The sequence below is a fragment of the Gymnoscopelus braueri genome, assembly GCF_963280865.1.
Source record: "Gymnoscopelus braueri genome assembly, chromosome: 18".
NCBI lineage: Eukaryota > Metazoa > Chordata > Actinopteri > Myctophiformes > Myctophidae > Gymnoscopelus > Gymnoscopelus braueri.
This window is the reverse complement of record NC_137618.1, coordinates 47,882,597-47,906,681: the sequence shown is the minus strand read 5'-3', so window position 1 is coordinate 47,906,681 and position 24,085 is coordinate 47,882,597. Positions and strand designations below refer to the sequence as shown.

At 42.6% G+C, this 24,085-nt stretch overlaps 2 protein-coding genes across 2 annotated transcripts; both read left to right on the top strand.

Annotated features, from left to right (window-relative positions):
- Positions 1 to 1,008: 1,008 nt before the first annotated feature.
- LOC308073397 (tudor domain-containing protein 1-like) lies at positions 1,009 to 22,956 on the top strand (the record flags this gene model as incomplete). Its single annotated transcript, XM_080412271.1, has 22 exons — positions 1,009 to 1,014; positions 2,458 to 2,544; positions 3,683 to 3,874; positions 3,997 to 4,146; positions 5,454 to 5,622; positions 6,322 to 6,399; positions 7,872 to 8,048; positions 8,719 to 8,826; positions 9,641 to 9,811; positions 10,690 to 10,926; positions 11,944 to 12,267; positions 12,636 to 12,743; positions 13,474 to 13,641; positions 14,152 to 14,349; positions 15,023 to 15,220; positions 15,517 to 15,630; positions 18,256 to 18,375; positions 19,217 to 19,384; positions 20,672 to 21,010; positions 21,378 to 21,536; positions 22,522 to 22,565; positions 22,879 to 22,956. The coding sequence occupies 22 exons, from the start codon at positions 1,009 to 1,011 to the stop codon at positions 22,954 to 22,956; spliced, it is 3,393 nt and encodes a 1,130-aa protein (XP_080268397.1).
- LOC308105861 (ras-related protein ORAB-1-like) lies at positions 16,860 to 17,557 on the top strand. The gene has a single exon (XM_080456786.1). The coding sequence runs from the start codon at positions 16,918 to 16,920 to the stop codon at positions 17,527 to 17,529; it is 612 nt and encodes a 203-aa protein (XP_080312912.1). The 5' UTR covers positions 16,860 to 16,917; the 3' UTR covers positions 17,530 to 17,557.
- Positions 22,957 to 24,085: the final 1,129 nt, after the last annotated feature.

Sequence of the window (24,085 nt, the reverse complement as noted above, 5' to 3'; positions counted from 1 at the left end):
ATTAGAAGATCCATTCATGTTATTAATCATATAAATCAGAATAAGATACCAGCTATGTTGATAAGTATTGATTCGTTTAAGGCATTTGATTCCGTCCGTTGGAAATTTTTGTTTAAAGTTATGGAAAAATTTGGATTTGACCAGGTGTTTATTAAGACAGTAGAGTCCCTTTACAGTAGACCATCAGCTAGATTGAAAATCAATGGTGAGCTCACAGACTCCTTTTTGTTGGAAAGGTCTTCTAGGCAGGGTTGTCCGATTTCGCCAGTATTATTCGCAATTTTTATTGAGCCTCTGGCACAATGGATTAGACAGAATAATTCGATTAAAGGTATATTAATGCCAGCAGGTGAACAAAAACTGGCTTTGTTCGCGGACGATATTTTGTTGTATCTTTCGTGCCCGACAGAGACCTTGCCTGCATTGATGTCTGTGCTGGGTGAATATGGGTCATATTCAGGGTACAAATTAAATGAACAAAAAACACAGGCTCTCTGCATGTATTACAATCCCCCTCAAGACCTTCGCTCTAGGTACAAAATTGGGTGGGACAAACAATCTGTGAAATATCTAGGCATTATACTACCAAAAGATTTATCCAAATTAGAAGAGTTAAATTATGACCCCCTCAGGAGGGACATATTAGCCGATATCAATAGATGGGATTTAATTCCATATTTAAATATAAGCTCTCGCATAGAATCTGTAAAAATGAATGTTTTACCAAGACTTTTGTATCTATTTCTATCAGTTCCTATTGGAAAACCAGAGCAGTACTTCTCTGAGTGGGATAAAGTTATCTCTAGATTCATTTGGGCGGGGAAAAAACCTAGAGTGAGGTTCAAGACATTACAATTATCAAAGGAGAAAGGGGGATTGGCCCTTCCATGTTTGAGGGACTACTACAGAGCAGCTCAAATCCGACCACTGATTGGATGGTGTAAGCCGAGTTATAGATCAAGATGGAAGGACATAGAAGGTTCGATGGGGAGGGGTCTACCTATTAACATGTTGGTAGGAGACCCATCCTTAGTTAAACACCTATCAGACCCTAAAAATTTGATGATAGCAGGTTCATTGAGGGTGTGGAGTGAAATAATTAGGAGGTATCAGTTGAAGGATAAAATTGGAATTCTCAAATGGTTTGCACATGACTCAGACTTCAGGCCTAGTATATATGACATGAGGTTTAAAGGTTGGATTGGGAATGGCCTTTCTGCATATTGTACACTTTTAAAGCAAGGTAATGTTATGAGCTTCCAGGACCTGAAAGACAAGTTTAATTTACAGAATCAGGACCTTTTCAGGTACCTGCAAATCCGAGACTTTATAAATAGGAAACTATTGAGAAGAGAAGGTACACTGGGAGTAGAGATCATTGAGCTTTTCCAAAATGCATATGAAGACTCTACTTATCAAAAGATAGTATCAAAACTATATGTGGTCCTTCAAAATTTGAAAGGAGATAATACTCTGAATATTAAGGCAAGATGGGAAGCAGAGAGCAATCTTACAATAACTACGGAAGAATGGGACAGGATATGCAAACACCAATGGAAAATGACTAGTTCCCCCACATGGAGAGAATTCAGCTGGAAGAATGTGACCCGTTTCTTTTGCACTCCAGCACAGAAAAGAAGATATTCAATATCTGATTGTTGGAGATCATGTGGGGAGACGATGGCGAACCATTTTCATATTTTTTGGGATTGCTCTTCTGTTGTCCCATTTTGGAGAAGTGTCCACAGTGTCCTGGAAGCTGTTATAGGAATTGAAATCAATTTTGATTTTAAAACCATGTATCTTGCTGACTTAGAAGAACTGCATTGTACTAAGCAAGATCAATATTTGTTAAGGGTATTACTAGTAGCGTCAAAAAAGGCGTTAACTAAAAAATGGCTTACGAACGTTATACCAACTATAAATGAGTGGATTGATTTAATCTATAATATATTTATTATGGAGAGAATTACATTTAGCTTTAGAGGTCAGACTGAAGTCTTCATGGACAACTGGTTTAAATGGCTTACTCATGTCTCTACATTAAGACCAGATTTTATTTGATTTCAGTTATTTTTATTGAATTTCCTTTCTTTTTCTCTGATTTACCATATTGAATAAGGTGCACGTCGAATTTGTCCCATTAATGGACCTTTTGTTCTCCGTTTTTGAAGATGTGACCAAGTGTATGGATTATATGTATGCATAACTAGTAAATAAGTGACCAAGTAGAGAGACAGTTTCCTCCCCTTATATGTTTGTATTTGTATGTTTTGTATGTTTGGTTTGTTTGTTAGTAATGTGCTAGTCTTTTCCTTTTTGTGTATGTTTGTTTTCTGAAAAATCCAATAAAAAGTTAATGAAAAAAAAAAAAAAAATACATTAAACCCATTTTACACCCTTAAGATGATCCCTTAAGATCCATGTTAGTCTCTGTTTGTGTCTTGTCTGGTTTAGCTGAGTGTCGGTGATGACTCCACCCCCCAGCGGACCTACCTGAAGGACCTGAAAGCACACGGCATCACCAAAGGAACAGAAATGAAGGTCAACCTAACACTGTTTAGCTGTAAAACCGATGGGAAATTAGCTAATGTATTCATGTATATCGTTATCGGGCACAACCCTCTTATCTCCATATAACTGTTTTTTCATAAATTAACGGCCTAGTTGATCATACTACAGCATCACACAAATGTATCAAAAGTAGCAGATCTCCAAACTCGAAAAATGAATTGACGGGTTCCATCCACTGCTCCAGTGAAGTTGTTTGTATGTGCAGATAGCTGCTCGTACTATCATCATTATTGGTGGTGGTGGCAATACTAATAATTTGAGCCTGGGATTATCAAATCCTGTGTTGAGGGTCACACAAGAATAACATGACCTCTTGAAACAAATTAAGACCAGAACCAGACAATGAATTAAAATGTTTGAATATTACAGCCTGAACCTCTAGTGAAATAAACATGCAAGCACACACACAAGGTACCGACACAAATGAAATCAAAACACACACACGCGCAGGGACGCACGCATGCTGGGACTGCTTACGTACCGTCTATCTCTCTCACTGTTCCATAAACTCTGACCGGCGGCCCTCAAATCATGAATTTGTAGTAGTGTAGAAAAGCTGTACCTCGCTGTCATTATCCATATTTTGAAGTTTAAAGAGCTGCTCTCTTAAATACGTGTAAAGGAAGACGTAAGGAAGACCGTAGTTTCAGATACGCATTATTCCTTTTTACACGATCATTGACAACTTTTTCAGCATGAACATTTTAGTTCCTTACTCGATTGGCTAGTAGACCAGGAAGTTGGAAATAATGTCGGAAGAAAGCCAATCGGATGCAATTACATCACAGATCAGCTGGAGATGTATGGTGTGGTAGCCTGTGTGTCCAAAAAGCGCAGCACAGACTTAATTTGATACTTGGCTCGTTTGTTTTGAATGATTTTGTGCGATAAGTTATGACAGGGGTGTGCGGGCCGCACAACTGGCTCTCGCGGGCCGCAATTGGCCCGCTGGCCGGCTATTGGGGAACCCTGCTGTAGTATGATCAAGTAGGGCATGAATTTACGAAAAAAACTGAACGTTAGAATATGGAGATAAGAGGTTCCTGCCCGACGGTCCTGACAAAAGTTCTTTGTCATTGTTTTGACTTTTTCGTGTGTGTGTGTGTAGGGCATGGTGGCAGAGTTCAGCAGCCCCAGTAGGTTCTTCGTGCTCCCTCAGGACCCCCAGGTGTCAGAGAACATGAAAAGCATCGGCACAGAGCTGCAGAAGACCACCAGCAGCGACGAGCCCCCCCCTGCCACCACCTCATACACCCCCAGCCAAGGAGAGGTGTGCACCGTCCAGTTCTCTATGGATGGGGTGAGGCAAACACACACACACACACACACACACACACACATATTTGGGGGTCCTTGACATGAAAAAATTTGAGAACCGCTGCTGTAATGCAAAACATGACGCGTGCATGTGTGTGTGTGTAGAACTGGTACAGAGGTGTTGTCCTATCGGTGTCCTCGGACCAGAAGACGGCCACTGTCCTCTACGTGGACTTCGGAAATGAGGAGGACGTTCCTCTGGACAGGGACCTGATCAAACCACTTCCTGTCAACCTGCAGACCCTGCCTCCCTGTGTGAGTACATTCACTAAAGTAGCAGAGCTTAGACCTTGTCGATCTGCTACTTTTGATGCATTTGAATCCTGAAAAGTAACAGTTTTGGACATATGAGGTTTCCACCTGACAAGAGACGATATTTTCTTTTATCAGGCTCTTGGGTGGCGCAGTGATAAAGTATCTGGCCACCACCGCGGAGGTTTCGAATCCACCGTGGTGCATCTGACTTTGTCAAGCGTCTATACCAGTGGTTCTCAACCAGTGGTCCTTGAGGGGGTTCCAGGGGGTCCCCAGCTAAATTAATAGTTAGGAACCAAATTGACCCTTATGTGTCTGTAACTCTGTGAGGGTACAAATGGAACCAAATGGACCCTAACGGGTCCATTTGGTTCCAGTTAAATGAACACTAATGATTATGATACAGTGTAGATTGGGACACCCAAGAAATCAAATTGGTTGAGTCCCTGGCATATCTTTTCAAATGGGGGTCCATGGGCTAATATTTGTCAATTTGGGGGTCCTTGACACGAAAAAGGTTGAAAACCACTGGTCTATACAAACACAATTGGCCCGTGTCCAGGGGAGGGTGTCACTGCATGTATTCCTACGGGCTGGGGGGGGGGGGGCGGCACCTGTCAGCGGGAAGTGTTGGGTGGGAGGAATAGGACGAAGGCTCTACATCCTCCCGGTGGGGGCTCCTCACTGGCAGGTGAGTCAGTAGGATACAGTTACAACACACAGAAATGTGTGTGGGGAGGAATTAATTGGCATAACGACTAAATTGGGGAGAAAAAGTGGTAAGTGTTACTCAGGTCTGCTTTAGTTACTTTGTGGTTAAATATGTATTTTGATATGTGTTTATTCAACAAAAAAAATTGGACAGAACAGCCACACATTATTTGTGGGACATGGGACACCCACATAGAGTAATGATATATCTAGAGGGTGGACTGCCCCGCCCCCAACCATTCATTTCAATGAAAGCTGCTGTAATATTGGAGCCAATAGAGCAGGCCATAGAGTTATGAGCAGGCACAGTAGGGTTTCAAACGGTAGACCCACACGCAGTAGCGTTTTTTAATGTGTAAGTGTTGCTATCCCAGATTTGACCACCAGTCGACGGCCGCTTCACTGTTCTACCGTAGTTCTGGGGGCTTGGACACCCAGCTTAAACACCCGGGGAAATCACCGGCCAAACCGGGACGTCTGGTCACTGTAATATAACTCCACTTAGTTGGGCTTTGAGTTCAGGTTCTGGAGTGCTGTCTGTCTGATACCAGTGGTACCAGTGTGTCTAACTCCACTCTGTTGGGTTTTGGGTCCAGGTTCTGGAGTGCTCTCTGTCCGGGGTGGTGCCGGTGGCTGGCAGCTGGACCAGAGAGTGTTGCATGGTGGTGAAGCAGGTGATGAGCGGGAAGTGTCTCCCCGTCAGTGTGATGGACACATCAGAGAATGGACACGTCTTCACCGTAGACATCCTGCTGTCAGCCTTTGGTCAGTTCCCTTTTAACCCATTAAGGCCCATTCTACAAATGCCTTCTAAATCAGTAACTCTCACACTTTGATGATTTTTCAAAGATGTTCAAGAATAGCAAATGACGTACAAGCATGCAGCGCGGCACGAGGTGGCATGTGTCACCTGCTGAGATAAAATTGTGCTCCCTGTTTGCGTTGTTTTGCACCGCACACAAGAAGATGGGGTTCTTATTGTTAAAATGTAATAAGGAATGTATTTATGTTTTCCTCTTTTTACAGTTTTGTTATATTTAGTAGGTAAAATGTAATTATTGTTTTGCTTCAAGCTATCAGAGTTGACGTTTTCATTAGATACAGGTACCACTACTTTGTTTTGATATATCGGTTGCTTGCAAAGTATTGTTACCAAGGGTGCACAGCACACCGGTTATTGCGAGGTGCCAGCCAACGGGTTAAACACTTAAGAATAAAGAGTATAGCCGCACACTCGTAGCTGCCCATGCCAATAATTTACTGTGGAGTGTGGACACAGACTGGAAACACGTTTCGGACAGACTAGGCTGCCTTCTTGCTTGCAAAGTTTTTCCATTAAACACTTCTTCATCAGTAGTATTGTATTCTTTGATAATAGTTATCATTCACATGTTGTGCACACATGACAGTAATCAAAGAACGTCATCTCAACTTGATCAAAGAACGTCATCTCCTACCTTGTAGGTAAACACCTGAGCACGTTCCTGTTGGACCAGGGTTATGCAGCCAAGGAGACCAAAAAACCCTCTGAACAAGACATCAGTGAGTTGACTCCACCTACACACACACACACACACACACACACACACACACACACACACATACACACACACACACACACACACACCGCTAGCATGTCATATGATGTACTGTACAAGCACACCCCCTGGACATTACGCTAGCATATCGCAAAGACTAAAAAGTCCAACCCTTGGTGCTGGAGGCCATGGGTACCATTTTCATAGTCTTTGGTATGACTCGGCTTGAACCCCGACCTCCCTAACCGCAAGGCCACTGAGCTGGTTTATTATGGTACTTGTAAAGCATTAATATTTTGTAGGCCCATTCGTTTGAGCATGGGGCTCTAAAAGTGCCGCTATTGGCTAGCGGGGCTTTTAGCTCAAATCTGGTGTGAAATGATGTGAAATCTGGACATTGACAGATGGCATTAGTGCATTGACTCCTATTGATGGTGTATAAAGTTGAGAGTGGCTCCAGTGTAGGGATGCCACCGATTTTTCGAATTTTAGAATATTCGTTAGTCTCCATAATCGTAAAACTATATATATTTTTTATTATTATTATTTTTTTCCTTTATTTTTTTTAACTTTTGTTTGCCTTAGTTTCAATCAAAATATATGCTAATACTAATAATAGTAATATTATAGTCTTAATAATTGTAAATGGCCACAGTTTGTTTTACTGTAAAGTGGAGGAAGCCAGCTGCGCTGTCTGTGCAGACTCAGAGTGCTGCTGCAGCCACACACTCAGGGCCGGATTGGCCGTCGGAAGCATAGATATATATATAAAGGCTAGATGACTCACCCGCGCTGCTGGCCAATGGAGTACGACGTTGCCACATGGCGGCCATCTTGGGACGGTCATTCATAACATTATGTCTATGGTGCATGTACTTTGAAATAACCATAGCGTGCTCAATTTTCATCCGATTTTCAAACGGTTTGGTGTGTTGTAAACACCAAAGATGTAGTTATGATACTTCATACTTAATTTTATAAATAAAATAAAAAACATGATTATAATTATAAGTATGCAGTATCATAACTACATCTTTGGTGTTTACAACACACCAAACCGTTTGAAAATCGGATGAAAATTGAGTACGCTATGGTTATTTCAAAGTATATGCACCATAGACATAATGTTATGAATGACCGTCCCAAGATGGCCGCGGTTGAGCTACGCTCGCGACGCCCCCTTGAGCCATCTAGCCTTTATATATATCTATGGTCGGAAGGACCGGGACTATTCCCGGTGGCCTGCCTCCTAGTGGCCTGCCTGACCTGATGAAAAAAAAAAAAAAAGTTTTTTTTTTCCCCCCATCATCAGGGCGTGTGGCGGCGCCGTCGAATAATCGAAAAATATTCGCCAGGGCTGTCCGAATTTCGAATTGGCTCAAGGTCAGATTGTGGCATCCCTACTCCAGTGAGACTGGAAACATTAGCATGAACTTGAGCTTTGAGACGTTATAGGAACGGTTTCTATGTCTTCAGACTCGTTGGTGAGCGCCTCGCTGGAGAACTACAAGCGTCTGTCCAGCGGGAAGGATGAGAATTTGGGGGCCCAGCCCCCTGAGCCCCTGACCCAGTGTGTGGGGGACGCCTTCGACGCCGTGGTCACTAACCTCCTGTCACCGGACGACTTGATTTGTACGAAGATGGACAACGCTGGTGAGTATCGCATCATTTCTTTTAGCAACTAATGGCGGATGGTGCTAAAAAGGTGGCCGCATTTGAATATAAATGCATTGAAAGTTAACCCATTCAATCCGGGAACGCATCTGTGTCACTTTAGATTTCTTTGGCTATTCAAAATTAGCAGATCTACAAGCTCATTGCGCGGCACGCTATGAGCTTGTAGATATGCTATTTTGGAAAAGAAAATCGTGAAAATGTGTGCAAATCTTTGACTATATAACATTTTAACTCAAATCTTTGCTTCTGGGGGTCCCTGGAACAAAATATTTTGGGGGTCCACGGACAAATACATATCTTTTTGGGGGTCCTTGACATGCCACATACGTTTTTTTCCAAAAAACTGTTAGGATTTAGAAGACATTTGTAGAATCCCCAAGAAGCAAAGGTCTTGAGTAAAAAATATTAGCTTTAAAAAATATATATATTCAAAGATTTGCACACATTTTCACGATTTTTTTCAAAACAATATCAGATCTACAAGCTCATAGCGTGGCACTCGGTATGAGCTTGTATATCTGCTATTTTTGAATAGTCCAAAGTATAACATAATGGTTCTAGCTAAAAATGTAAAATGACACAGTATGTGTTCCCGGATTGAATGGTTTAAACAGTCTAAAGTGAAAGGTTGTGGTTTGTACTGTAGTTGTGATCTACGACCAGCAGTCGATGTTGAGGGAACACTGCAGTCAGATTCCAGCCAACCATAACTTCAGACCTGCTCCAGGAACCATGTGCTGCTCCCTATCCCCAGGTAATAAACACTTGTTCTGCTCCGCCACGTTGTCTATCTTTTGGTTCACGGTGTGATACAAATGTTCAACACATTTTCAACAAAAATTGCTCTAAATTGAAACCAGCCAATTTCCAGCAAAATGGAGGGAATTTAAATAAACATCAAGGAAAATTCAAGCGTATGGTTCAGGTTAAAAAATGGGACCAAATTTGCATATGGCGTAATATGTTTTTATTCTGCAGACTTAATTTGTTAATTTGGAAGTTAGCCTGTTCCTCTCATTGGCTAGTGGAAAATCCCATGCAATGTACATTACAATAATTAATACCTTTACAAATTGTGATTATCTGATTACCGGTAATCTATGCTATTACTTTAGACCATAACATAAGAAATGAGAAGTGTTTACAAAGGCACTCTTAAAGCTAATTCATTACACAATTATTATTATTATGTTCAACTGAAACATGATGCAATTCATATCATCACATTTCACTGAAGTTATTTTTGTCAAGTAAGTATAAAAGAATACTTGATGATGAGATAAGGATAAGGATAAGGATAATTCCTTTAACAGGTCCGTTCATGAAAGTCCTTACGGTCTTGTTTCCAATGAGGGCCTGTGAGCAATTAGGGGTTAAGAGTCTTGCTCAGGGACAAATTTCATTTCATCGACACATTTGCTGGCCTGGCCTGGAATCGTACCTGGGGCAACCAGGGCCTCTGGCTCCCTAGGCGGGCTCACTAACACTCAGCTATGGCCGCCCCTCAAAATCAAGATCAAGATCAATCCTCTTTAGTGTCTTGATCCGTTTCTCTCCCCCCCCTGCAGAAGACAAGCAGTGGTACAGGGCCAAGGTGCTGGCGTACTCCTCCGAGGACTATGTGTGCGTTGGATACATCGACTTTGGGATCTCTGAAGAGGTGGAGCTGAGCTGCCTGCGGCCCATCAGCCCCTCGTTCTTGGCTCTGCCCATGCAGGCCATCCCCTGTGCCCTGGCAGGTAAGACCCCCATGCAGGCCATCCCCTGTGCCCTGGCAGGTAAGACCCCCATGCAGGCCCTCATCCCCTGTGCCCTGGCAGGTAAGACCCCCATGCAGGCCCTCATCCCCTGTGCCCTGGCAGGTAAGACCCCATGCAGGCTCTTATCCCCTGTGCCCTGGCAGGTAAGACACAAGGATTGGTTCTCCTCGTGCTAAAATCGTTCAGACTCGTCTGGAGACACCGCCAGCCTCATGGATTAAAGTTCTCAGTCACCATGACGATTTCAGTCATTTGGATTCCATAGAAGTCAGCATGTCTTCTATGAAAACAGGCCATGCACCGAAAATAGGCTATGTAGATAGCCTACTTTCGGTTATTTGTTATTTTAAGATTAAAGAGGATTTGAAGTGATCAAACTAGCAATATAAAGTTAAAAAATATGTTCAATCTTCAGAAAATCCTAATCTCAGATATTTCAAAAGGTTAACCCTCTGCCGTCTGGGCATTTTGTTTTAAAATACTTAATTACTATCCTTTTTTGTTGGTGCTGGTATGGCCGACTTCGGCATTAATATTCAATATGCAATTTCTTCAACTTGTTGGCTGTATGGCTACCAAAGCATCATAATTCTACATATTGTGCTAATTGTTTATGAAACGTAGTGATAGACTGTCGGGGCTTGCTCCTTTTCATGCTGTTTCACAAATCGCACGTTAGGACTTGGCCTAACAATTTTTTTTCGGTCTTGAGATTTTATTTTTGCTTTAATCCATGCAGCCTACATGAAGTGATGCACCCGTTCTCTACAATGAGTCTCATGCACTGTCACCATCTCATGCACTGTCACCATCTCATGCACTCACAGCTGCCTTCTGCCCTTGTTTTGTTTCTCCAGGAGTGCAACCAACGGGAGAGGTCTGGTCTGAAGAATGCATCCTGGCCCTGAGCCAGGCCGTGTCCAACCGCATGATGCGCGTGGAGATCGTGGGGAAGCGCGACTGCACCGCCCTGGTGTCTATGGTAGACCCGAGCAGTGACCCTCAGGCAGACGTGGCCGAGCTGCTGCTGACCCTCCTCCACGCCTCTCCTCTCAGCACCGACCAGCAGCCGGACGCTGACGGCCACGCCCACAGTAACTCCACAACTCCACACGTTCTCTAAATCACTGGTTCTCAAATGTTTTCGTGCCAAGGACCCCCAAAATGATATGTATTTGGCCGCGTACCAAATAAAAAGATTTGCACACATATTCACGATTTTTCAAAACTAGCAGATCTACAAGCTCATAGCGCGGCACTCGGTGCCGCGCTATGAGCTTGTTGATCTGCTAGTTTGTGTTCTTCTAACCATTCACACTGAAGTTCTCACAGTTCAAATTCACCTCCATGTTTAACTTGTATTGATCTTCCGAAGTCAGACTTCTGAATGAAACAGGATAAAATAGCAGCAAGAGGGACATGATTTTGTACACTCTTAAAATATTTTTCACCATGTTAACGTTTTGGATATTGTTCATTGCAATATATCTATAGACAGGTGACATATTAGAGGAAAAACATAACGAATGCAGACGGTTCCATACAGGTGTACTGCATGATACTATTGAGCAACTATAATGCTCTGTAGCATGTATGAAAATGCTGTGCAGGCCCAGTTGACTTCAGATTTGGATCGAGAGGGCAAGAGACAAGGATCTCACCATGAAAGAATATGCTGTTACCTCCAGTCACTAGATCTCTCAACCCAGTTGAGCACCTGGGTGTTCACATCCTGGGGATGTGTTAGACCTCAGTCTCCACCACCATCATCAAAACACCAAATGAGGGAATATATTTTGTTAGAATGGTGTTCCATCCATCTAGTAGACTTCTAGAGACTTGCATGTGCAATACAATCTATGCCAATGGTGGCCCAACACCTCACTAAGACAGGTTTTTTTCCTCTGCTGTATATTTCACACAGAGCACTTGATGAATTGATGAAAAACAATTAAATTATCTGTGGTTCATGTACAATGCAAGGCCATGGGTTACAGTAGAATTGATGTACTGTATGACTGTTGAGATCATGTCCTTTTAAAGTTGCATACCTGTACATGTAGCCCTTCCTGCGGAGCTTTGTGTCAAATCTCACTTCTGTCTTTTTGCAGCCGATTCTGTAGATGCACAAACTGGCGCTGAAGCGCGCACTGTAGCTACACCCACGCCCACGCCCGTTGATGCACACCATGCAGCTCCGCCCATTGAAGCGGGCACTGCAGCTGCGCCCGCCAAAGCGCACCGTTCCGCTACGCCCATTGATGCACCCACTACAACTACACCCGTTGAGTCGCCCCGCGCAGAAGCTGTCCCGGAGGCCCCGCCCCTGCTGTGGTATTGCGCCGAGCTTCCCAGTGACGGCCAGGCGGTGGCGGTAGTGGGCAGCGTGGTGGAGAACCCAGGAGACTTTCACTGTTACCTGTACAACCCCGAAGGTAAAACGCCTCTGTCCTGTTTGACTCCTCAAGTATGAGCATCTTCATATACTTTGTTGAGCGGGGGGCCCACAGGGGCGTGCACTCGGTCCCCTCCGCCACAAAGAGATTTGGTGTGTGTAGAGAATTTTCCCTCTACACCAAATCACTTCAGTCTTCACTGAAAATAGCCGATTTACAAGTTCACAACACGTCGCAATGCGGCAGTACATTCCAGTAGTAAATATTCCAGTTCATATTTAAAAAAAAAGAGTGCAAAGACATTGCAAATAAAATAAATTGATAATGTGTACATGACATCACACTGCAGACTTGTAGAAAACATTAGCATCATTTGTAGAATATCATTTTGTGTGTCTCTCTCTCAGACCTCCAGAAGCTGGTGAACCTGAGCACTGAGTTGCAGCAGCACTGTGAGGCGGACAGCGCCCCCGCCAGGCCCAGAGTGGGAGAGCCGTGCTGCGCTATGTTTGCTGGTGAGACCAAATGATGGCCAACACTTGAACAAGGCTCAACTCAAACTTTATTTACCTATTGCACATTTAACATGACCAGGTCAACCAAAGTGCTGTACAGGTTTCAAAACAAAAAGCAAAACAATGCAATATAAACAGACATTAGCATACAATGAAGTAAACACAAATCAAAACATTAGCACCAGTAAGGGAAAAACAGGGCTCCATCAGCTGTCACTGAAGGCTACTTCCTCATTCGTTAACATGGGACAGCATGTTCAACATGTTATGTTTTGGTTGTCCAGTTGTGTGGATAAATCTTTCATACCAGCAGTTACGGGGTCCTCAGTCCTTGGGGGGGGGGGGGTTTTGGGGGGTCTACAAGCTTGTTACATCTGCAACTTTTCAACATCTATCTGTTCAACAACATTCTTAAAAAAATTCTTGGAAGTATTGGGAAATTTCTAATAATTTTTTAACACAAATCTTCTCTTCTGGGGGTCCCTGGCACAAAACATTTTCAGATGGGGGTCTGCGGCCAAATACATTTGGGGGTCCTTCACATGAAAAAGTTTGAGAACCACTGATATGAAAGATATTTTCTGACATAGTGGCAAATGAAGAACTTGGAACAGGAATAGTGTCTCATATTATGAAAGCATATTGTGGGAATACCAAATATTTTCATGTTGAGAAGCATTGTTGGTGGTTAATATTGAAGTGTGTGTGTGTGTGTGTGTGTGTACTGTAGGTGATGGTGCGTGGTATCGGGCCATGGTACACGGTGTGTTTGAGGACATGGTGGAGGTGTACTTTGTGGACTATGGGAACAGCAGCCTGGTGGAAAACATCCACCTCCGAACCATCACACCTGAGCTCCTCACATTGCCCTTCCAGGCCATACACTGCAGCCTCGCAGGTACGCGCTGTGTGTGTGTGTGTGTGTGTGTGTGTCCTTGCATCGTCAACAGTATTTCTTAAAATCTTGCTTCACCCATTAAGACCGGGAACGCATCTGTGTCATTTTCCATTTCTTTGGCTATTCAGAAATAGCAGATATACAAGGATCGTTTGTGCATTCGTGGCATGAGCAACTGTGTCTCATTCCACGATTGTACGATCCTTACAAGTTGAACCTTGTTGTAAAGGTGACTATCACAGGCTTTCCAATGTTAAAAAATAAAATACCAATATTTCCCCCCAAAAAATGAAGGAGTTTAGAAGTATCATAGTTAAGAAAAGTGAGCCCATTTCCCTATTCCTGTTTCATGGTTTAGGCTTGAGGTTTTGGTCAGGGTTTAGATTAGGGTCAGAGTTTAGGAATTCATGTACAGTATGTAAAGAAGACAGTGTGTGTGTGTGTGTGTGTGTGTGTGTGTGTGTGTGTGTGTGTGTGTGTGTGTGTGTGTGTGTGTGTGTGTCTCTCTAGGCGTGCAGCCAGTGGGCTCCGAGTGGAGCAGTGAGGCCATATTAATGTTCCAGTCTCTGATGGCGGATCTGAAGGCCTGTGTGATCTCTGTGTCGGAGCGTGGCTACCAGGTGGAGCTGGAGAGTTCTGGACACAGCGTGGCCACCGCTCTGATCCTGGATAAGCTGGCTACACTTACCCCTCCCGTCGCTCCGCAAGGTGAGTGTCAACTCACACACACACACACACACACACATTATTCGTTCGTTGAGCTGCAAAATGATTGAAGGAGTATTGAGATCATTTAATCAACAAGAACAGATCTACAAGCTGTACGTCTGAGATTATAAATTCAACAAAAATAACATGGTTGCCATCGACGGATTTGAAGAATATTCTGGGATTGAGTTCCTTGGCATGCTGGCTGCATGCACAAGAATTTTGATGCTGATCGATGTAGTGGTTTGTACAAATGGCCACAGACAGACAGACAGACAGACAGGGGCCTCCTATCTTCGGTCGGGCAGAGATCATCATAGGCCTCCGTCGGTCAGGGTTGACCATGGTTTTGCACATCCTACGGGTCTGGTCTGGAACAGCGTCTCTTATGACTGAAGAGCCCTATGCGGGGGGGGTCTCGGTCACAGAGATCGCATATGTATGTGGTTGTTGGTCTGTCTTCGTTGTTCCGCTCTTTTCTTCGGGTCCTCTTGTCTTTCGCTGCATCTGACACGTCTCTTTGTAACCTTTGTAACCTCTCTTTGTAAACCTTTGTACGGTGCATAGATGAAGGGGACTAAATTATTATTCCTAAATATATCCTAAAGTAGACTTGTAATGAAGTTGTACATGTGATTCAGATGCCCTTTAATGTTTGTCCCACTTGCCACAGAGAGTTGTAGAAGCAGCGTCACTGTTGCTCCGGCGACCCAGGATGTAGCCCCGCCCAGCACCCAGGATGTAGCCCCGCCCAGCACCCAGCATGTAGCCCCGCCCAGCACCCAGGATGTAGCCCCGCCCAGCACCCAGGACATAGCCCCGCCCAGCACCCAGGATGTAGCCCCGCCCCCTGAAGTGACACCACCACTAGGTCAGTCAGGGCTTCCTGACAACTCAAGTCTGCAGTCGTGTGTGTGTGTGTGCCAACATTATTGTATGTAACAATGTTCTACCTTATATGCACTTTGTTACTGGCTGTTTTCCTATTATCTGACTGCACTGGCAGTCCTTTGTACAAGGCATTTTTGTACTTTTGTTTATGTGGACATAAATACATATTTCAAGTGTGTGCGTGTGTGTGCCCAGTACACATGACTGGTGCTCTGTATGAATCTATGTGAGCAGTACATATGACTGGTGCTCTGTGTTGTGTAGCTCTCCCAGCAGGGTGTTTCCCAATGGACTGGAAGGCAGGAGAGCTTCCTCTCAACGAGATCTTCCAGCCTCGTGTGGCTGCCATCATCAGCCCCTCTTTATTCTACCTGCAGGCCCCCAGCCAGAGTGAGAGAACACACACACAGACAGACAGACAGACAGATTTGTGAGGACATCAGTATATTAGGTTATATTATGAAATCATTCACTGTCAATGACAGTAAAAACAAAATGCACACAGAACCATGAGATAACGTGATCCATATGTACTGCTCCATTCACTTCCTGTTTAAATTATTTGGGAAATATTCTGTATCTCGGCTCCTGTGTTTTACTATGTATTTTTGGCGAGACATGCTATTTTCAACGGCGTATGACAAGCGAACGGAAGGACTTTGTCTGTCAAGACAAATGGGTCAGGTCTCAGTTTGCAGTAGTAAATGGGTCTGGGGGGAACCAGGTTACTTAAACGCTACAAAATCAATCTTAACTGAATCAGTGCTGCCTGGAACATGATTATTTACATAATATTTTGCCCTCCTGTTCTTAGTCACCTTGTGGTACCTTTGTGTAAATGTTTCACTTAACCCATTTAGACCTGGAACACCTATACATTATTATACTTTTCAAGCCGGGAACACCTCTGTGTTGTAGTTGTTGCTATATACAGGATACATTCATAGTTTTTTAAAAACGTTTCTTCAGAAAACGTAGGTCAGGATTTAGAAGGAGCTTTTAGAATCGGCCTCAGGTCTAAAAAAGTTGCACTATGTAACTTTCCTCTTCTACCCCGGATTTGAACCCAGTTTCCTGCACAAGTGCTGACATTTTTACCATTGAGCTAATAGAGAAAAGGCCCTGCTTGCTCAGCAGAGGAATTGAACCTTTGTGTCAGATCCTGTGTCTAGGTGAGACACGACCTTTGACACGATCAAAATGTCTCAATAGAAGAGCAGGGAGATAAAATACAATCACTCCAATTGTTATTATATATAGCGAACATTCAGAGCATTAGCCATAAATGGACATCACCGCGACCGTGATAGGATGCCCGGAAACCCATATAGAGGGATAAATGACCTATTCAATCTCAACCTTCACATATATGGAGATACCCATATATGGAGACAACCGACCTACCCAAGTCTGACATCAGCGACTTGTATATATGGAGATAACTAACATACCTGGCTCTGACATCAGAGAACCGCTCCTGGAGCCCCATATATGGAGACAACGGAAACATCAGACTGACATCATATACCCTATCTTTGGGCATAACTGACATCACTTGCTCCTATATGACTGACATCACCATAATGACACTAGCACCACGGCCAAACGTATAAAGGGGGACATTTAAAGGACGTGACATTTTTACGAGCCTGGATCTGACCGCACAACGAGACCAAGATGAATCACGGATATGACTATTTATTCAAGCTGCTCCTCATTGGTGACTCTGGCGTTGGAAAATCTTGCCTTCTACTCCGATTTGCAGATGACACGTACACAAAAAGCTACATTAGCACCATCGGTGTGGACTTCAAAATACGAACCATAGAATTAGATGGAAAGATCATCAAACTTCAGATCTGGGACACAGCGGGTCAGGAGAGGTTTCGTACGATCACATTCTGCTACTACAGAGGCGCTCACGGTGTCATCGTAGTGTACGATGTCACAAACCAAGAGTCTTTCAAACATGTCAAACGGTGGCTACAAGAAATCGACCGCTATGTCAGTGAAAATGTCAACAAGCTGTTGGTGGGGAATAAATGTGACCTGACAACAAAGAAGGTGGTGGATTACACAACAGCTAAGGAGTTTGCAGACTCCCTGGGCATCCCTTTTTTGGAAACCAGTGCCAAGAATGCCACCAATGTGGAGCAGGCCTTCATGACCATGGCTGCTGAGATCAAGAAGAGGATGGGCCCCTTGCCCACGGCAAGTGGCAACGAGAAGTCCAATGTTAAGATCACCCCTGGAACCACCGTCAAGCCTTCTTCCGGAGGTTGCTGCTGAACACTCAGACCCCCCCATAGGCTCCTCAACTTTAGCCTTTAAATATTCATAATGCCCCGCCCCCAAAAGAACTTGCTCAGAGACGGTGGATTTAGATTGGTTCCCCTTGTTAAACAGTCCTATGTGTGTGTGTGTGTGTGTGTGTGTCTATTTCACTGCATTCCTACAACAGGGTTGATATATGACCTGAATTTGTTATGTTTGTATGTACGTACCACTTTTACTCTGGTTTTTATTTTGATTTTGTTTCCCTGTTCCTTAAGGTCTAGGTTTGTCCCATTTTATATATTTTTCTTGCCAACTCCTGCACAACAGTGTGTCACCGCCCAGCATCAAAATAGTGTAAAAGAATATATATGCACATGTACATTATGTATATATATAACTATATAAACGTAAAATCTGATTTGTCTGTTATGTAGTGATTTCAATTCATTATCGGGGTCTTAGTCTTATTTCTCCATTCAATTTGTGCCTGAAGACAACTGTCAGCTTGTTGCGGAACATGTAACATTTAAACTGAAAAAAATATTGTACTACAGTCCAGGCATCGAGTGTTTGGTATTTTATAGTTATATTGTATATAATATATATATGTTGTGTACCCATACAGATAGGACAAAATTACATTTTATTCATAAAAAAAAAGTGACATAGTGCCGCTTTAATGTTGTTTGTTAGTTTTTTTCCTTTACAAATAAAGTGTATACGTGTTGTTGTATGCAGTTGGGATGGAGGAACTTCAACAGGTTATGATGGAGCTGGCTGCGTACGGCAGCACCAACCAGGGCCTGTGTCTGGGTGAAGCTCCAGCCGTTGGAGCTGCTTGCTGCGCACGCTTCACTGGTAGGAAACGCACTACTATGCACTCTACATTCAGTAGGATTGTTAATGTCATCATTAGGTTGGACAATTGTGCTTTCTAGGCCTTTCTACACCATCTAACAGCTCATCTAAATGATACTTCATACATGCACATGAATATACACACAGCTCACTGGAATTTGAAAGTGCAGTGTCCTATGTCCTTGTGATATGTCCTCGCAGTTTTCTCTCCCTCTTTCCTCCTGCATTCTCTCTCGCTCAAGCTCTCTCACTTAGTCTACAAATTATTAATCTAATCACCCTTCTATACTTAAACGATCAATCTAAAATTTGTTATCAATCCAATGTTTCTTCTAGCCTGTCAAAGTATCAATCCAACTGCTCTTCTATCAAAATATCAATTAAATCAGTCTTCTATCAAAGCGTCCTTTAGCATCACATTCAAAGTACTCCTGGAGGCACAGTTGGATATCCAGCCCCTCCCACTCACCTTCCAAATGTCCAGCCCACATGGGTTTAAAATTAATTAAAAGCTTAGATTAGGCACTAGTAAGGTAAAGTCGAGGTGGTAAAGGTTGTGGTAAGGATTTGTTTAGGGTGTTCTGTGGGGTGTAGACCAGTGGTTAATGGTTATCAAACCTTTTCATGTCGAGGACCTCAAAATCAATTTGGCCACTGACCACCATCTCAAATTATGTTGTGCAAGGGACCCTCCCATAAGTTAAGATTTGTTCCAACTTTTTCATAATTATTCGGGCATTCTGACAAATTTTCTACATGTCAAGATAGTTTAAAATAGCCCATCTACAAGCTGACCGCTTCTAGACATTGATTTGCTCCTTCCCTTGTGGTTTGATGTCAGGTGATGACAACTGGTACAGAGCCGTGGTCCTGGAGACATTAGACACTGACGTCACCGTCCTGTACGCTGACTATGGCAACACAGAGACCCTTCCCTACTCCAGCATCCTGCCCATACCTCCACACCTTCTGCAGGTCCCCGTCCAAATCGCCCGCTGTGCACTAACTGGTAAGTTGTGGTGGTGAAACCATTTATCACATAATTCAGTGGTTCTCAACCCTTTTCATATCAAGGTCCATTATTAATTCGGCATTTTAGCCACGGACCACCATTTGATGAGATTTAGACTCTCAGACCCAAAACTTAGAATATTTTGTTGGATATGATTTTGTCCACAATTCCATGCTGTATTGATGTTGGTACCAATAGGAGAGATAACAGGCAAACGTTGATCAAAATAACAATTCTTCTACATTCTCTTATTGTGAAGAAGACTTGTAAATTAAGTAATGCTGATGGTTAACAATAATATAACTCTTTAGAGCATAAAATTACTCAAGAGCTAAAGATCTATAAGGGTCCATTTTGTTACCAACTCTTCCATCATTTAGCTGGGTACCACCTGGAACCCCCTCAAGGACCACTGGTGGTCCCCGGACCAAACCACTGACATAATTGATTAATTGATCTGTGACTATCACCATAAAATGGTTATAAAATATCTTAATAACCACTTTCAACCTGGAGTCCATATTTTGCGATGTGACAGGTTGTGATTTTCCCTTTTATGTGCCATATGACAAAGTGTGTATGTAGCGTTTAAGTGGTCAAGTGCTAAATGATGGTGAATGCTCATTAGATATCTGAATCAAAAACAGCTGTCAAAAAAGTTACTTAAAATTGTATTATGTAATAAATACAATTCACATTTTGGCCAAGTTGTAAATGGCGCCTATATGAGAAATATGATGGCACAACGTGCGACAGAGTATAATTGGTCCTCTCAACCAACCGTGCAGGCGGAAAGTAACTAAGTACATTTACTTAAGTACTGTACTTAAGTACATTCTTGAGGTATTTGTACTTTACTTGAGTATTTCCAATTTCCAATACTTTTCCTTCTACTCCACTACATCTCAGAGGCAAATGTTGTACTTTTACTCCACTACAATTATTTGAAAACTTTAGTTACTTGTTGTTACTTTGCAGATATAAATTATTACATTATAAAACATACATTTGCCACTTTAGCCCTATTTTACACCTAGGCTATTTGAAAATCGCCGATCTACAAGCTCACGACGCGTTGTGAGCTTGTAGATCTGCTATTTTCAAACATTTTAGTACTTTTACTTTTGGTACTTTAACTACATTTTTATACCAATACTTTTGTACTTTTACTCAAGTAAATTTGTAATTCCAGACTTTTACTTGTAACAGAGTACTTCTACATTGCAGTATTGATAATTTTACTTAAGTAAAACATTTGAGTACTTTTTCCACCACTGCGTGCAGGTAAGGAGAGTTTCCCCTCCGCCTGGCCGGCAGAGGAGCTGGCCATGTTTAAAATCCTGCTCTCCGAAAGCGTCACCGCCTCCGTGGAGCACCGCGACCACTCCGTCCACCTGCTGTCCGTCACCCTGCCCCCCCACATGGGCGGGGGGCACCTCAACACGCTGATGCTGAGTGCACTCCAGCCACAGGCCGAGACTCCTCCTCCTCCCAGAGCTGACCTCGCCCCCGAACCTCAGCACGGCGACACCGGTGCGTCCGGAGTGAGCCCTACACCTTCAGCTACAGCCGTAGAGCCAGAACAGCCTGCCGGCAGCACAGTCGCCACCGCCAACCCTACAGGTAGGCCTGTTACAATTATTACGTAATCGAGATAATCGCCAATATCTTTTGCGTAAACGTCATAATCGTTTCCATGTTGAGAAAGTTTCATACATTTTGTATCATTATCAAAACATTGTGAGCTTGTAGATCGGCTATTTCCACTATTTTGTAACATCATTTGAGTATACAATATTAAATATTGACGTATTTTGGCCATAATACATAATTTATTTGTATTATTGGTATCGGCCATTGTCAGTCATTTCTTTCAGTTTTTTGTAATATCTGGCCTAAAAGCCACACAATTAAATCGTTAATTGCAATTATTTGTATTACAATGAATCGTCAAAGTACAGTTTCATAATTTTGACTGCCCTAGCTACAGTGTCGCCCATAGAGCCGGAACAGCTGACCAACAGCGCTGGTGACACTGCTAACGCCACAGGGTCGCCCATAGAGCCGGAACAGCTGACCAACAGCGCTGGTGACACTGCTAATGCCACAGGGTCGGTGCCGGGGTCCGCAGAGGCTGCTGTTTTAAACGGTTGGTTAAGTCAAAACTCAGGTCAACATGTTCAGGTGTTTCATTGCTTTCATTTGGTTCTGTCGCCTCACAACACAAGATACATGTCTGTATGCATTGAGATGGTTGGTTTCTACTCTAAAAGAAAATACTAGCATGCGTGTTCAGCGGCGTGGTTCTGTAGGAGGCTAGCAAATGGGTCAGTTTGTTTGTCTTGTCTGTATGTCCAGGACTAATCTCGCAAACTGCTGGACCGATAAATGACAAATGTCTTGTGCACACTGCAATAAGGCCAATTCTTTTCACATATGTTCATACATATATATATTTTTTATATTTAACATGAATTTTATAATGGAAGTTGATGGCAGTTGAAATTGGCTGAAACATTGGAGTCATACATCATAGATACATCATAGATACATCATAGACGCATCATAGACTGGCGCCATGCCATGCCATGCCCTTACCAGACCCCATCTTGTTAAAGTCAGTCAGCTTGTACTGTGATATCTTGGTTAACTGTTAACAACCGTATACTCACACACACAGGCAAACAACTACATACATGCACACACATTTATTAAGGCAGAATCTACTCGCACTTAAAAACACTAAACATGACCTTATTTAAACACATCCCACACACAAGCACCTGTGACACTTTATATGTATACTTGTACACACACACACACACACACACACACACACACACACACACACACACACACACACACACTCATTTAGAGGTAGGACCCATGCGCATACTGTAGCACCTATCAATGGCACCTCACACTGCGATTGTTATTTGTATTTGCTATTAGTATTGTTATTTTACTGTTACTTATTTTTTGCCATTTTTACCTCATTGCTGCACTGTGGAGGAGAATAATTCTACTCTCGTATACCTGTATATGATGATGAAACAATAAAAATGCTGGATCTTGTATGTTGAGATGTTGAATTACACAAGCTAAAAAAGCCTGCTCGATTCTTCTGACCCTAGGTGTTGACAGGCCCGTCTGCTGCTGTGTGGAGCTGAAGACTAAGGTCAGAGGGTCTTTCATCTCATTATTTTATCCTGCACACTGTTCCTGCATGGCATATTACTTTTATGCAGCCAATATTCTGCATTGACTAGGGGAAAAAAATCTTTTTATTGCATTGGTGATTTACACCTGCATATCGTGTTTAATTTTTCTGCATTTATCAGCTCAAGACCCAAAAGATATATATATATATATATGTATAACGGATTCTTTAAGGTTTAAATAACAGGATATTTATTTGAGACCCATAAAAACATTGGTTCCCTATGTTTGGGAAACATGGCCTAATGTTTTCATCTGTGTTCTTCCAACAGATAGCTCACCTGGAACAGCTTATGGAGATGCAGCTCTGCCTTCTCACAAGACTGGAGAAGCAAGCCAAGAGTTGCTGAATGCCCAAACCTTAAAAAAAAAGGTTTTAATATGAATGTTCAATATATACACGTTTAAATTTCCAGAAGATATTGTTCTGAGATTTGTTGTACTTTAGTTTAGTTGTATTACATACATTTATAATAATGTAGTTTAGGTTTGCTCGTTTTACAACACGTTGTATCAGGAAAGACCTGAGTTGAACAGGTTTTGTCGAGCACTGTTTCATAGAGCACAGTACTGCTAATGATAATTTGAGTTTTTTCCAATTAAAGTTCTGTTGTGTTGAAAATGCATCGAGTAGATGTGATATTTTCCTTTAAATGTCTGTTTTGTGAAAATGCATTTGAGTAGATGTGATTGGATCATAATGCTCCAGCCTCTAGTCAACCCTAGCTTGTGGTATATCATGAAATCAGAATTAATTACTTTTAACAAACTGTTCGTCTACTGCTGAAGAATTCTTGTTAACCCATTAAAACCAGGAAATCATGTCATTTTAGATTTTAGCGTTGGCTATAAAAAAAAAGCAGATATACAAGCTCACAGCGTGTCACTTGGTGCCGTGCTGTGAGCTTGTACATCTGCTATTTTTGAACATTAAAATGATATTGAAAGTGTTTGAAAAATGTTAAATAATTTTGATATTTTTTTTTACACAAATCTTCTCTTCTGGGGGTCCCTGGTGCAAAACATTTTCAGATGGGGGTTTGCGACCATATCAATTTGGGGTTCTTGGCACAAAAAGGTTTGAGAACCACTGATTTAGAAGGTATTTGTAGAATCGGCCTCAGGTCTTAATGGGTCAAAAAGCTTACACGGGTGATGAAATTCAATAAGGTAAACTGGACATTGGCTCTGTACTTGGGCTACTTCTTTTTCCGTCTACACCAAGTCTTTGCCAAAAATGTGCTGATCTACAAGCTCACAACACGCTTGTAGATCTGCTGTTTTTGGCTATTGTTCCCTCCACCATGGATGCTGGGGTTAAATTAAACACAAAATGTATTAAAAACCAAACAGAACTGATGACTTAAATAAATATTCCATTATCAGTGAAGGAAAGACTGACGTTATCTAAGAGCTACTTGAGGTGGAAGACCACTGTAGGTGCTGCAATGACAATGGTGGCCGAATGTTAATGTGTAA

Excerpts from the sequence above, each read along its gene's own strand:
- LOC308105861 (XM_080456786.1), top strand. The coding sequence starts at position 16,918 with ATGAATCACGGATATGACTATTTATTCAAGCTGCTCCTCATTGGTGAC.